This window comes from Limulus polyphemus, unplaced genomic scaffold, assembly GCF_000517525.1.
Source record: "Limulus polyphemus unplaced genomic scaffold, Limulus_polyphemus-2.1.2 Scaffold109, whole genome shotgun sequence".
Classification (NCBI taxonomy): Eukaryota; Metazoa; Arthropoda; class Merostomata; order Xiphosura; family Limulidae; genus Limulus; species Limulus polyphemus.
Genome location: NW_013665719.1, coordinates 1 through 15,452, shown reverse-complemented (window position 1 = coordinate 15,452; position 15,452 = coordinate 1). Strand labels below are relative to the sequence as shown.

Genomic DNA, 15,452 nt, shown 5'->3' with positions numbered 1-15,452 from the left:
ATAATATATATAATTTTAAATATCCATTTCGAGTTGGCGCATAATGTCGCTCGGAGCCCAGTCCCATTCTAAATATATATGTTGCTGTTAGGCGGCGCTTGTTTTCTTATTTCTGCCACAGCAACTTGTTAACCAATAACCGGTCTTTATCAAAATCAAGCATGCACGAGATTGGAGTCTTATCTATAAGTTCTGTAGAGTTCGCTGGTTGTTTGTCCACTTCAGATATTTGCCCAAACAGGTTACGTTTGAAACCCGGCCTGTGGAGTCTCAACATTTCCACGTCCTTAGACGACCTTATAGGGTAAGTGTTCATTGGCCCAGTCTAGCTTGGATACAACAGAATGAAATAGTGGTCGAGATGCTATTTATATTATACCTTGAACGACAACCTTCAATAATAATAGGTTAAGTTCGTGAAGCGTAATTTTTATCAATTTCATATGAGCCATTTATAGCTCATAATTATGGTAAGGATTAATAACACACTATTATCTACTTAACACCAATGACAAAGTACTAGTAGTAGAGCTAAAGAAACAAAAGCAATTAATTAATTTCAAAACTTGAAGTTTTATGAAACTTTTACTGCATATCCACATAAGATTGTGTAAATATTTTAACTTGTAAATTATTAGTATTGAAACGTGTAACTAATTTAACTGGTTAAGTGCAATAACATTATACCCGTAGAAATTTTGTAAGTCACACTGTTAGAGTTTCAGTAAAATAATACAAGTTAGTTTGTAATAGTTATTAATGTTTTGTTCACTAACTCTTTTTACTTCATAGTCTCTACGGCTTTCTGGAATGTTATATTAAAGTTGAAATTCTGTGTGTTTAGCTACAAGATCGTTTACGTAATTAGTTGGTTTACTCTTTATCGACATTGAACGGGCAAATCCACTTTAATTTTTTCGCTGTATAAATTAACCCTATAATTACTGGCGGGAACGTGGGGTTCATCTGACTTTTTTAAACATATTTTCTAAACTATTTATACACCAAATTGCTTGTGACCCATGTGGGTCCATGACTTTATTGCTCGCAGATTTAGAGTAACAAAGGAGGCAAGCAAACAAATTTGTAGAAAAACATCATTAATATTGCAATTAATCGCTCTAATTATTTCTAGAATCTCGTATGCATATTACACAGAAATTAATGATATTTTAACAAAAAAACATAAGGTTATTCAATGTGATGTAATATCTGGACCTCATTTTCCAGTAAACTGAGCTCTCAATAACAATATTGAGGAAATTCTCACGCAAATTAAAAAAAAAGGAAGATTACTTAGGCTAATACAATGGTTTAAGAATGTGTCATCCAAGCTGGTGAAACAAATCGTTTGACAATCTCAGTTTAGGGCCTGCGCAAATCATAATATTATTTTCTTTGTCAACGTTCGAATTTGCTAAATCTTAATAATTCGATGTGATATTTGTTTGTTGTTAGTTTCACAAAAGTATTGATACATTCGGGAACACTACCAAACATTATCTAAAAACTGTCAAATAAATTATCAGTTGTAAAATTCAGTTCTCTACATACCTTCATCATTGGCCCATAACAGTTAAAAAACAACAACTTGGAACTGTCACAAGGGGCCTGTGACCTCAACGTTTAGTTTAACATAATAATAACTAATAGTGTTAGCTAAATCATTTAGTTATCAATATTTCTCTAAATGTAAGATGAGTTGATTTTCTCTATTTCGCTTTAATGGACTCTTTGCAAACTGAATTATTTTAAATTTCTTTGTTGCAATTTATTGTCGTATCTGTTATCTCAGAATAAGTCGACTATATTTAACTATTAACATGTTGTCCTTTTGATGACTGATACCTAACATGGTTAGTTTTAAATCTTACGTGCTACTGTACAATAATATGTAACATAAATATAATGTGAGCCAATGTACCATCACAGGTTTCTTAAAATGTTAGTATTTGTACTTGTGAACTTTCACTTGCATTTCTTCCTATTAGTATGAAATTTCTACCAAAAACCAAAAGAGTTTTTTGTATTCGATAAAACTATCAATTAAACATTAAAGTTGAAACGACAAAAGCCTACGAACTATTAGGAACCAACCAGTAAGCCTAAAATTTTTTATAAAAATCAAGCTAAAATTGATAATCAACCATATGCAGTTAACTTCATTTTTATTAATTAAGCTGCCTCAGATCCTGTATTTGGATGTTTGGTGTTTTGAGTTGTCTATTACTCACCAAAATAAACTTATATTCATATAACATTTCAAGAATGTGTAGCATTGATGCTATTAATTTATTCTTGTTGATCATTCAGCAGGCAAGCCGTTTAAAATACTAAAAATAAATATGAAACCCAATCTATCAGTCCCAGAAATCAATTCCCCAAAACCGATAGAACTCAATACCAAGTGATAAAAAGAATGGTAGAACGTACATACAAAATACCGTGTAAGGTAAACTGAAATAGAGCCTAAATCTTCAATAACGGAACAACAAATTTATATGAATATAAGTTTCGAAACTTTCACGTGTCCTCTTAGTTCAATAAAAACAAACGTTGGACGAGAAAGTGTCGAAACTCATATCAATACAAATTTGGTGGTATTTTGAAACTGTTGGTTTAAACTTTATTTTAGATATATATTCTATTTCTACGTTAACTCTGAAGAAACACTGAAGAACCGCCGCACACTGCAATGTTATCTGACTTACTGAGTCCACTCATCAAGAACATAGGTCAAAGTTTATCACCACAAGTGTTCTGTTACAAATAGCACTGTGATAATGCAACATACTCTAATGAATGTTTGTTTTTTCTTCTTTTTTGTCAACAAATATTTCACAATTTTGAGTATGTAATCTGCTTTACACTGGAATGAGAAACGTATAATATTAAGTACTCTTTATTATATATATTTATAATTAATACAAGTTGAAAATCAACATGATTATTTTCTTATTATTAGTATTATACCATTTCCTACATAAAATTACACAACTTTTAAGTAAAAACAATTATTTCACATGAAATCCATGCTAACTAAAAAATAAATGTAATACTAGTAAATAAATCTATATAACTATAAATAATTCGTGTTAAATTAAATAATATTGTGTTATTAATCCTTAACTTAATTCTGCTATGTAAATCACTCATATTACACTTCTCCAACCTGATCCTGTTCACACCATAGCAGTTATTCATGTACTACTGTGCCTGCCGTATCCCCACCAGCCTTATGAGCCCTTGTACTTATTGTGAAATACCTCGTCGGCGCTAGACATAGAAGGTACTGTGGTTGACGTGTTATCTCAAACTCGACTTTATTTTCATTCAGAAGTTCATATTGATCATTATATTTTGGCCTAAATAATTTACTAAACTTTCTATGTATCTTTTAATCTAATCACTACAAGTCATAAGAAACACTCCTGCGATCCAATAGCATCTGTACTTTAACTTGTAAACCATACTGGTTCATCTCATTCCCTGTATCCTAATATGTATGGCATATATTAAGCTGCTTTTTATAGCAAGGGAATTGAACGTTTTTTCAATGAGTTCAATATTATTTGAAAATGTCACGTGGTTAATAAAACTTTTTCCACAAATTATTCTTGTTAAAACCTGAATTAAATAAAAGGCTATTGTTTGTGTTTTTTGTTTTCGTTTCTTTTTTTCTATTTTTGCAGTGCAAAGCTACACAATGGGCTATTTGAGCTTTGTCCATCGCGGGAATCTAACCCCGGATTTTAGCATTATAAGTCCGTAAACTTACCACTGACCAACCAGAGGACAAACTACAAAAACCTACTGTTCAATTGAATTTAACCTTGAAATAGTTCCATAATAAGATTAACCTGCAGAAAAGGGTGGCGCTGTCGTCATTATTAACACTAAATAGGATCTTTTCAAAGTACCTTATTTAAACCGCAAGAAACTTCCTCAAATCCATTAGACTTGCAAAAATGAGCTTCAGATAAGTATTGTCTGTTACATGAAGCACTTAACTGAATAATCCTGAAAGTTGTTTAACTTCTAACACGACAGACCCACCTGAATATTGCTCGCTAATAACGGTCACCGTAGCAACGACATTTTAACCAGACTTCCCTCTGACATTAAGCGCGTGATGCTTTATCATCCTAGTCGGCTTCCTCACACTCCACTCATATTTCGCGTCATGAAGGTCTAGAAATTGTTTAAACTTATCCATTCCATCCGAATTCCTAAGATTCATTGTCATGCTTTAATTTCAATATAATACGATCCACTGCGTCCAAACTAACGGTACTGTTACAGGCTCTCCAAATTAATGGTATTTTTACATTTACTTAAGTATTAAAGGCGTTCCAGATTAACGATACTATCACAGATACTAAGATACCAAACTCTTTCCATACTAATGGTATTGTTACAGGTACCTAGATACTAAAGGCTTTGCAGATTAACGGTATTGTTACAGGTACTAAGATACTAAAGCCTTTCCAAACTGACTGTATTGTTACAGGTACTAAAGGCTTTCCAAGCTAATGGTATTGTTACAGGCTTTCCAGAATAATGGTATTGGTACAGGTACTAATGTACTTAAGGCTTTCCAGACTAACGGTACTGTTATAAGTAGCGATGGAAGTCCATAAAAACCGCGAAACCCTCCTAAGATGAGAATAAAATTGCAAACCACCTTAAATCGCTACTACTACTTTGTACTTTTCATGAGGTGTTTTTCCGTACTCCTTTGAAAACAGATAAATTAAACTTAAATTTTGGTGGATACCTTCATGCTACCCCTTTTCCCCAATTCAAGGTTTATATTTCTTGTAATACCATTGGTTAGTACGCCTTTTGTATTCTTTTTGTACTACGATCACTTTCTATGTATTTCTGGGCATATCGGGCTGAAACTATCTCATTATCAAGATTATTATCACCTCTATATATAAATTCACCCTACCCAAATTCAAATTTATCTATCTTATGAGTAATGACAATTTAGGGTGGTTTGCGATTCGTACTCACCTTGGTGAGGAAGTGGGGTGGTATATTGTTTCATGTACATCACTTCGTATTCTGATCGTAGTTTTGGTGGTTAGCGTGTAGAGTTATGAATATGAGTGTTCATGGTTCGCGTATTGTTAACGCAGAAGCGCGCTTTGCACTTTTGGACAGCGGAAGCGCTATAAGAATGGTAATTAAGTCCCACTATTTGATCAGACAAGAGCATCTCAACAGTTAGCGATGGGTGCTGGTGAATAGCTTTTTTCCCTCTAGTCCGTTAGTTCAAAATCAGGGATAGATATGCGCATACAAACGTTGTGTTGAGTTTGCATTAAAATTCTAATACAAACAAGTTATCAGCGAAACTTGTGATTTATTTTCAAATTCTTTATAAGTTTTATTATAAAGTATTTTCAATACCAGTAGTACTCTTGTTTTTTATTGAATTCCATAACTTATTGTTTAATTAACATGTTTCAAACAAAGCCACAACAGCAATGCTGCTAGAGACTGGGCTTCTTTCTCTCTTCCTATGCTTGACAAATGGCCTTGGGTAGATAGTTAATTTTTGGGCTTGTTTTTGCCTTTTGGATGGGTACTTGTTCGTTTGTTTGTTTGCTTTAGAGCAAAGCCACACTAAGCTATCTGCTGTGTTCATCACGGGGAATCAAACCCCGTATTTTAGCATTGTCAGTTCGTAAACTTACCGTTGTCCCGTCAGAGAACATAGATGGGTACTATTTTGGGTATATTTTTTAATTTGTTTAAAGCATTGACTATATATTTTAAGAAAAATGTTAGAGAACTGTGTAATGATACACAAGTCGCAAGAGTTACATCACTCTCTACTGCCTGCAACTACAGAAGTTATGTATGTGTGTCTTTTAATAGAGGAGCGTTTGAATTGAATCTAGTGGTCCACTTCATGAACATTTCAAAGAGAATAATCGTGCCACTGCTAATCTTGATGAGGAAAAAAAAGAAGCTACCACAGAACATTACATCAATTCGCGTGGCATAATTGTACAAAATGCCCATCATATCAAAACCTTAGAGAATTGTAATAACTTTCTTTACAGGAAATTAATGAATTTCTGCTGATTCAACCCAAACGCTCTTCTATTAACAGATACAACGCCTGGCCCTATAAAACTATCGTTATTTTAAGTAAGGTTTAACAATAATTTTGGACTGGCATGGCCAGGTGGTTAGGACAATCGACGTGCAATCTGTGAGTCGATGGTTTGAATCCCCGTCCCATCAAACATGCTTGCTCTTTCAGCCGTAGGGACGTCTTAATGTGACTTAAGTCTTAATCCCACTATTCGTTGGTGAAAGAGTAGCCCAAGAGTTGGTGATGGGTGATGATGACTAACTGCCTTCCCTCTACTCTTTCAATGCTAAATTAGGGACGGCTAGCGCAGATAGCCTTCGTGAAGCTTTGTGTGAAATTCATAACAAACAATAACTTTTTCATGCTTCGACTGTACCATCCTTTTGCATTGTTGTAGCCTTGTATTATTTTCGGTTGCTATCGTTTAAAAATTAGTTTTATAACCTGTAATGTTGAAAGATTCTCAAAAAGGGGTAAGCTGAAACACTGGGTAAAATAAAAATAGAAAACATTTCTCTGAATTTTTTAGTTGTCTTTCTTGGGTATTTAACATACTACCCATGAAGTTCATATATTACTATTAATGTCACTCACTCATAAATATTTCAATTCCATCCAATAGAAATATCTTGCTCTTCTGTGTTTTCTCTCAGACATAGTGTGAATTTCTTTGTTACTCTAACTCCTCCATGAAAATTCACTACCTGTCAAATATTGTAATTTCGAAACTGAAACATTCCCAATCCAGTATTAATGAAAATAGCGGGATCAATGTATATTAAAATAATACTTTCTAAGCCAGTAATCACAGTTAACCTTATATCACAAAGTCTTAACATACAGATCTAATCCTTTGTTTCCATTCACATCTTGCTTAACCATTGTGTTGTTTGAGTAATTGATACATTCGTATTATTCAACACTCCTGAATAATTATGCAAGGTCCATACACGTATGTTACACCACAAACATTGCTACATACATATAACACCATAACATATTGTCACATACTCTAGTAGCTTATGAGAGACTGTCTCCAGCTCACATGAAAAGTACTTCATACTTTCTTGGGTTACTTTCCTAAGCCACAACTTGATAGCTGTGGTTCTGAAACATGCTGCTATATAGAAATCACCAGACTCAATTTTTCTTTCCTTTCAATAATCACACAAACAATACTCAGCCAAACTGAGACTTTTCAGCTAAAATTCTAATCGACCAGGTTAATATTTGAGCTGTTACTACTGAATGTCCACATACATAAAGAGGAAACACAAAAAACTTACTGTATGTAAAAATACTTCAACAAGTAGTCAATGGTATCCAATGTACACAAATGATCTTTTTCAGTCTCCAGGAGTGAACCAGTGATATTCAGGGCTATTTTCTGTAGAGGGAATAGATTATTTGTATGCTGAAGTTTATATTGTCTTAGGCAGTTCTACTGCTGGATGCACACATCATACAGTGCTCATATCAATGCTAAGTATCTCAATTTGAATACAACCAGTAGAACCACTGTTGAATGTTAGCACAAGCCTGGTTAACATATTGGTGCACTCCAGTCTTTTTGTTATGCAAATTAACCTTTTGCCTTGTGAGGGCCATTAGTTGAATCACAGTCTGACAATCATGGCTCACTGGTTGATAACAGTAGTACAGCACACTTTCATGTACTCACAAATTATCAAAAAGTTCAAAACTACTTAAATTTATGCTACTTTACTCTATTTTTTTTTTTTTGGTGAAATTTACCTTACTGCATGGCTTGATATCGCTTTGGAAGAAATGGTTTCAGATCCCACATGATGTTCAGGATCAGGACATTCAATGAATGGACACAGACTTACAGTACAGAGAGACAATCTATCTGCACATATCCCGTTTGAATTTTAAAGTTCATTACATATTTCAGGAAAGTACGATCCATTGAACCTCCTGCCACTCAAATAGTTTCAGTAATATTTTACAAAGACTACAACTTCAAACAGTTCTTTCTTTGGTAATACAGTATTTTGCTTTCTGGAGTCATTGATCTACCACTAGCATGCTCAATTACATATTTACTCTATATTGCAACTTTCATAACACTGCCAGTAGTAAAGTCTCCACTAAAGCAAGCTTAAGTAAATTGAATGCCTCTTCAAATTCTTCACTCCATCCAACTACATCTCCGTTTTACTGAGAGCAAACAATATTGTTGCTATCATGATGTAGCTAGCAACAAACCAATGGTAAATAAAATGTAAAAAAAACAAGAAAACCGCTCACTTATTGCTTGATCACAGGTTGAGGCCAGACTCTCACCACTGCCATCTTAGCAGAGTCTGTATACTCCATCACAACCTGCTATATGACTTTAAAATTTTTCTTTCTTTATACACTTGAATACAATTCTCAGACTCTTGCCTACAGACTCAAATGTGTGACCAAACATCAAAATATCGATATGTACCAGATATCTTTGTCATTGCAGCTCCTTCAGTGTAAGCTCCCTTAGCCTCATGAAAGTGGCAGACACATTATACAGGTCAAATGTATGATTCAATACTTATACAAGTCAACTTTTGTATTAAAAGCAGTATTAGGTCTGCTCTTGTCACCCAGCTCGAGTTGCTAGCATCTGGAGGCTAAATCTAAAATACTGAACCAACAAAAACCTTCCAGAATCTCCAGATATTCATGTGTTCATAGCAAGGGGAAGGCAGCATTGCAAGTTAACACATTCACCCATCTAAAATCAACAATGATTCTTGGCATACCTTCCTTCTTTCTGACAGTCACTAATGGAGGTGACCAAGCACTCTCTGAAAGATGTATGATCCTGTCCTTTAACATCCACTGTATCTCAGTGATAGTTACATCCATTAGTGCTCCAAGAAGCTGGCATGGTGGTTGCTTAATCAGACATGCATTGTTTGTATCTATGTGGAGACGAGTTACTACCATTTGGCCCACATATGCTTCTAGTACCAGAAATACATTGGGATTTTCAACCAACAATTTACTGAACTGCTTTTGCTTTTTTGGCTCTACTTTGTTTGCATAATCTTCAATGAACAATCGCACCTAGGCTACCAACCATGTACTTGCATTCAGATGCAGTACAATGGATGCAATCCTAGTGTCACTACTAACCTTGGTTACTTTTATAGTTCTATTATACTTACCACATCAATTAGCTTTTCATTTTAAAACTGGTTGGACGTTCATTTATAATTCCAAGACAATACCAGGACCTCCTCCTTAGACAGATACTGTCTGAGTTAACTCTGCTTGTATTATGCACAGGAAACATTTCATTTTGTATGTGTGTCTTATAATTATCCTATAAGAGATATTGTAACCTCGAGATATCGTCAGACCTTCCAAAGATTCAGCTTTATAACCGTTATGATCATGGGGGGATCAGGTGTTATATTCAAGACAATGACAAAAAAAAGTTAGCTAAAATGAAATCAACCTAATGAAGTTTGACCACATGTTATGCTAAAATTACATAAACCTAGAAATGTATTTTAAGAAATTTAAGATTCCACATCAAAATAAGAAAGTATAAAACGCATGGTATGCCTGTATACCAAATTGTCTTCTCTTGAGAACTTCAACCTATTCAAGTTATTCATAGTTAACTCATCAGAATTTCAACCAGTCAACTCCCAGTTCTATATAAATAACACTTTTATAGACAACACAATGTTTGATGTATTTTACTTGTTTATTACGGAATAATTTTTGTGCCTATAAAACTTTTGAGGATAAGTGTTGTGGAAAACAAAAGTTTACGATATAATTTTGTGTTAAGCAAATATTGTATTTGTTAAACACAATAACTGTATCATTAAAAAAAAGTATTAATTGAAATAATCTTAAATTCTCCATTTTTATAGGTTTAAATATGGTTCTAAGAAAAATGTTAAGTAAATAATTATATAGATACACATGGCTTTTGAATCCTGAGCTTTAATAAAATTTAAGCACATACAAACGACATTTGGAGCATTTTACAGGGTTAACTCACTTATAGTTAGATAATACAGTTTTTTGCTAACCTAAGTTGTTTCTTACTTTGTATTAAAATAAGTTGTTTTCCTGCAGCTTTCCTGACTGCTTAGTAATATAGACAGTTTTTGTTTATTTTTGCCAAATCCACTTGATTCTCCAGAAAACTCTTCGTGTAGGAAGTTTAAACAAAACTTGAAGCTTTGGTGTTTGCTCTAGTTAAATGTTTTTAAGTATTGAGTATATAAATATAAAATTTCTTTGTTTATGGAAACCTCACTTTCAAAATAAAATTACCTTTTGTTCTTTTGTTATAGGCGATAATCATGCTGAAGAATCTTGCTAACGGAATCTGCCCTGATGCCAAACTATCAAACAAAAACTCCATTTATCACAGGCAGACTGAAACTATTAAAGACATTAAACATCACGTTCTTGTCACAGGGGGCGCTGGTTATCTTGGTTCAACTCTTGTTCCTCTGTTGCTTCAAGAATGCTTTCAGGTCACAGTTTACGATACGTTCAATTACGGAATCTCTTCTCTTCTTACACTTGTTCATAATCACGATTTGCAAGTCATAAAAGGAGACATCCGTAATGTAGAAGACATACAAAAAGCCATGAAAGGCGTAGATACCATCATTCATCTAGCTGCCGTTGTTGGTTACCCCGCGTGTGATAAAGATCCAGCTCTGGCAATTTCAGTCAACGAACAAGGCACCAAGAACATTGCAAATTATTTGCAACCTCACCAGAAACTCATTTATGCTTCTACTGGGTCCTGCTATGGTGTTGTCGATAAAATATGTACAGAAGAAACAAAAATATCCCCACTTACCTTGTACGGAAGGACCAAAGCGGCCGGAGAGAAGTTTGTTCTTTCCAAAGGTGGTGTGGTTTTACGTTTGGCTACAGTTTTTGGTGTTTCGCCACGCTTGCGTTTGGACTTACTCATCAACGACTTGACCATGAAAGCGGTAAAATTTAGAAAGTTCGACTTATATGAGGGTAACTACAAAAGGACTTTCTTGCATGTGAAAGATGCAGCTCGCGCCTTTCTCTGTACACTAAAAAATTATAAACGAATGAGGGGAGAAGTCTTTAACATCGGAGACGAAAGTATGAACATGACTAAAGCTGAAGTAGCCTTTAAAATCAAGAAACTGGTACCCAGTTGTGTTATCCAGACTTCCACATCAGGAGAAGATAAAGATAAAAGAAACTATTCAGTTTCTTATGCAAAAATACGAAAGTTAGGGTTCAAGTCTTCTATTACAATCGAAGAGGGCATAAAAGAACTTCTAAAAGTGCTTCCCAACTTATCTGTTTCCGAAGTATCACTAAGCAAAAATGTATAACCGCTCAAAATTAGAAGCATACTTTTATTTCATATTGTTTGTGTATGACGCAGTTTTTGTAATGATCGAAAACCTATGATTTTAATCCTTTAAAATATTGACTATGAAGTGGAACTAAACTGGCCTAGTCCTATCATAACTGTATTAGTGTTTTAGTTACAGATCATATTAACAATACCTTAACATAGAAATTCATTAGTGCCTAATTTATTAGTTGTTCTGATGTTTTCGCTGTACCTTCAATTCTTTTCCTCAAAACAACAGATGATTCTGTAAGATTTATTTTCAAGACACCGTGATAAAATAATGTAGTCACTGAAATATAAACACTTGTAATAAAAGTCTCCATACTTACAACTTGCTCCATTACATCAATAGAATAAAACAAGATATACACCTTTGAAAAATGCTACCAACTAAAATCAACAATTGTAACGTGCTTATGACACATTGCAATACTATTCACTATTTGTAAGGTATCGGTGTTTAGCTTGATTAATCACGTGTAGACTTAATTTGCTCTATTATGTTGTTGTCTTTATTTTATTTTTTCTTCGTTATGCTCTAAAGACAGTAGCCTGGTCGCTCTTGTTTAACTTCAGCATTAAGCCATTTTCACAAAGGGTACCGTTCAGTTTGAAATTTCCGCTTCCTTTTCATCGTTAAAAATTGTTATGACGGACTACACGTGAAATATTACACTAGCGTTATTTCACAGGAAAATATTTGGCTTCTAAAATCATTGAAATAAACTACCTTAGAAAGGGAAACTTAGACTGAACAAAGTTTGACAACAATCTTGTTTGAGATTAAGAGAACAGCAAAAAAAATGTCAAGCTTCAGTTGAATATGTTACTTTATAACTATTTTTACTTGTTTATTTTAGCTAAGCGGTTTTAAGTACTAAAATAATGCAAAAGTAAGTTGTAGAAATGTTCTTAAAAGTTCTGCAAGTCTCCTAAAAAATGGGATACCAACCATATAATATCATGTTTAATGACAAACAACATGAAACCGATATTGACTGAACTCCTGCATTTACTTCACCGAAGGTAGCGTTAATACAACTGGTTTGGGAGTCAATGTTCTTTTTTACCTGTTTTATCTAATGTTTTAGAAGGTGAATAAGAGTAAAAGGTCGGCGAAGGTTTATGTTCTACGAGAAAAAAAAACACGTATGGCTTTTATCAAAGCTGCTTTAAACATACAAGGAAATTATTGTGGATTATCTCTATGTTTTACATCACATTTTGTTAATGGTCAACTAAGCACGCGAAGCCGTTAGTTCTCGTGGTTCGTGAACAATAATTCAAGTCTATAAGGTTCGACAGTAAATCTGAAATCATGGATTATGTAACAACTAGATGATTTATAACTATAGACTTCTTCAGTGGCTTTTTTCACTGATTTGACAATTACTTTTTAAGAATATGGAAAACATAGCACTTCTTACCTTATTCGAGAAACCAGGTATTTTTCTGACACTAAGGACTGTTCCAGTTGACAGAAGACTATGCTTTTTCGCATCCTGAATCATAGTCACATATACATGAACTCATATTAACGTGATGCCGTATAATGGCAGTTAAAGTTGTACAGAGGGTTAAATATTTTATATTACAACGGTTTTAAATCAGCAAGTCACATAACAACCACAACCGATATGGAGTGTTGTTGGACGGCCTGTATCACAACTAAATTTTGACATTGTTTGGCGTTTTTTTTTTTTTTGGTACAGCGCTTCCACCGAAAAGTGATAAATTTTGAGAAGGGTATTTAACAGTCCTTTCAGACATGAAGTATTCATACACACAAATCACAAAGATGTGTTCAGATCGGAAATTAATAGTGCTATTGTCAAAATTCACAACTGTCGGACAGACAATGACCGGATGTGGCAACATCCAATGTAATACGTGTTGAGGCTCTAAAATCGTTTTAATATTCAGTATAACATACTCAACCTCTGTATTTTTGTCGATTTTATTTAAAAATGAAGACTTTTAGGACCAGAAGCATATTGTATGGCATTGCTTTTTCGCAGTATCGTTACATCTTTATAGTCCCAAAATATAATGAATTGATGATTCTACCCGTAAACAAGTTTTAAGTGTTCCTTATTGTTTGTCATCTGTATTTTTATTCCATGCGATTTGGATTGTTATATGTTACTTTCTACCTGTAGCACGTCTTAGTTCTTGACAGAGCTAGTTGTATACGTCATAGATTCTAACTGGACTGAAACGTTTTGCTTCCAAAAACTCCAAAATTAATGTAATCGGACACTTTGTCAGTTTCGCTGCCAAAGTTATACAGTAATATTTAATTCGTAATTTACACATGGATTTCTAAAAGTTGACTGAATTTGTTCAATACATTTAACAGAACATAAATAAAAAACTATTATCGTAATAATGTATTGCCCCCCAGTGGCACAGCGGAATGTCTGCGGACTTACAACGGTAAAAACCGGGTTTCGATACCCGTGGTGGGCAGAGAACAGATAGCCCTTTGCGCAGCTTTGTGCTTAACTACAAACAAACAGTAATGTATTTACCTTGACAGTAAATTTACAGACTTACAATTCTAGAATTCGGGGATACAATTTCCTGTGGTGGTAAGAGTAGAGACAGCCAATTTTTTAACTTTGTTCTAGCAAACTAAAGATAACAGGACAAAAACCTCGAAACTCAACAGGACTGTACATGTTCCACAAACGTACTCACTCTAAGTCGTCAGAGATGCCATATATAACTACTGCTGCATCGTGTAGGCCTGCGGAAATAGATGCTGATCTCTTGAAGTCCAAGAAACTACATGACAGATGCATTGTAAGCATAACAGCCTAAACTAGAAGCACCGCACTGAAATGGGTGAATTAGAATTGGCAGACTACGTAACAGAGAGTAATTTTGCTTGCTGACCAAAATATCGTACAGTCCAGCTGGTAAAACACCCAATGTAAAGATCACCTTTGGGAATTTTTGAAAAGTCTAATGTTGCATCAGGTACTTCCATCTTTTATCTAGAATGACCTTTTGCAAGATAGTCCTTGCAACTCCACAATGTGCCACAGATTACTGGGCAGTTTTCACAGTTCAAGCATTTGCTTTGCTAAAGCAGTCATTATATATATCTTGTACAATATTGGGACAATCACAGTTGGAAAGGGCATTAACAATTCAATATATATAATCACCTATGAAAGAAACTTATCGGTTAGTGAAAACAACATTCACTAACCTCCATTGTTTGATGAGGCTATTGACTGCTTCAACCTCCCAATGCACTTTGGTAACCAATTTTGATATGATGGATTCCTCAATTTTGTGTAGCTTGAGGGAGAAAACATGGCATCTGTGTTTTAATTCCAAAGTTACTTATAAGCTTGACCATAACTCTAAAACCACGGTCTGTAATAGCAACAACATGTGGTTGCAGACAAGCTCGGGTATCTTCAACGTCTTTTACAAATATATATATATATATTGAATTATTACAGCATGATTATTTTTCCCATCAGCAAGGATCATAGCTTATGTATAGTGTAGTTCCTTCGTTAGAATGCATAGTTAGCACTTATAAATACATATATATCATCTAGAACTAGGACTACTATATCATCTTTTCCCATCAGCCAACACTTCCCTTGCAAAGAAGCGAGTGTGAGTGTCAATTCTCTCTTGAAGACTAATGTGCCAAGTTGCAAATAAAGTAGAACAAAGTCGCTTAATAAAGCTGTACAAGCCAAGTAGACTGTCCTCTGTACGACTAAATAATACTTTATACCCCAAACAGTTTAAAGTATCCTATTTAACATTTCCAGTACAAAATTAAACCGATAGGACAGCTAACCATGCCTGCTTGTTTGTTTGTTTTTGAATTTCGCGCAAAGCTACACGAGGGCTATCTGCGCTAGCCGTCCCTAATTTAGCAGTGTAAGACTAGAGGGAAGGCAGCTAGTCATCACCACCCACCGC

The 15,452-nt window shown here is 34.4% G+C and overlaps 1 protein-coding gene across 1 annotated transcript; it reads left to right on the top strand.

Annotated features, from left to right (window-relative positions):
- Positions 1–219: 219 nt before the first annotated feature.
- On the top strand, positions 220–11,725 carry LOC106470989 (dTDP-glucose 4,6-dehydratase-like). The gene is made up of 2 exons (XM_013931577.2): positions 220–304; positions 10,432–11,725. The coding sequence occupies exon 2, from the start codon at positions 10,441–10,443 to the stop codon at positions 11,470–11,472; it is 1,032 nt and encodes a 343-aa protein (XP_013787031.1). The 5' UTR covers positions 220–304; positions 10,432–10,440; the 3' UTR covers positions 11,473–11,725.
- Positions 11,726–15,452: the final 3,727 nt, after the last annotated feature.

Coding starts and splice junctions, on each gene's coding strand:
- LOC106470989 (XM_013931577.2), top strand. CDS start 10,441: ATGCTGAAGAATCTTGCTAACGGAATCTGCCCTGATGCCAAACTATCA.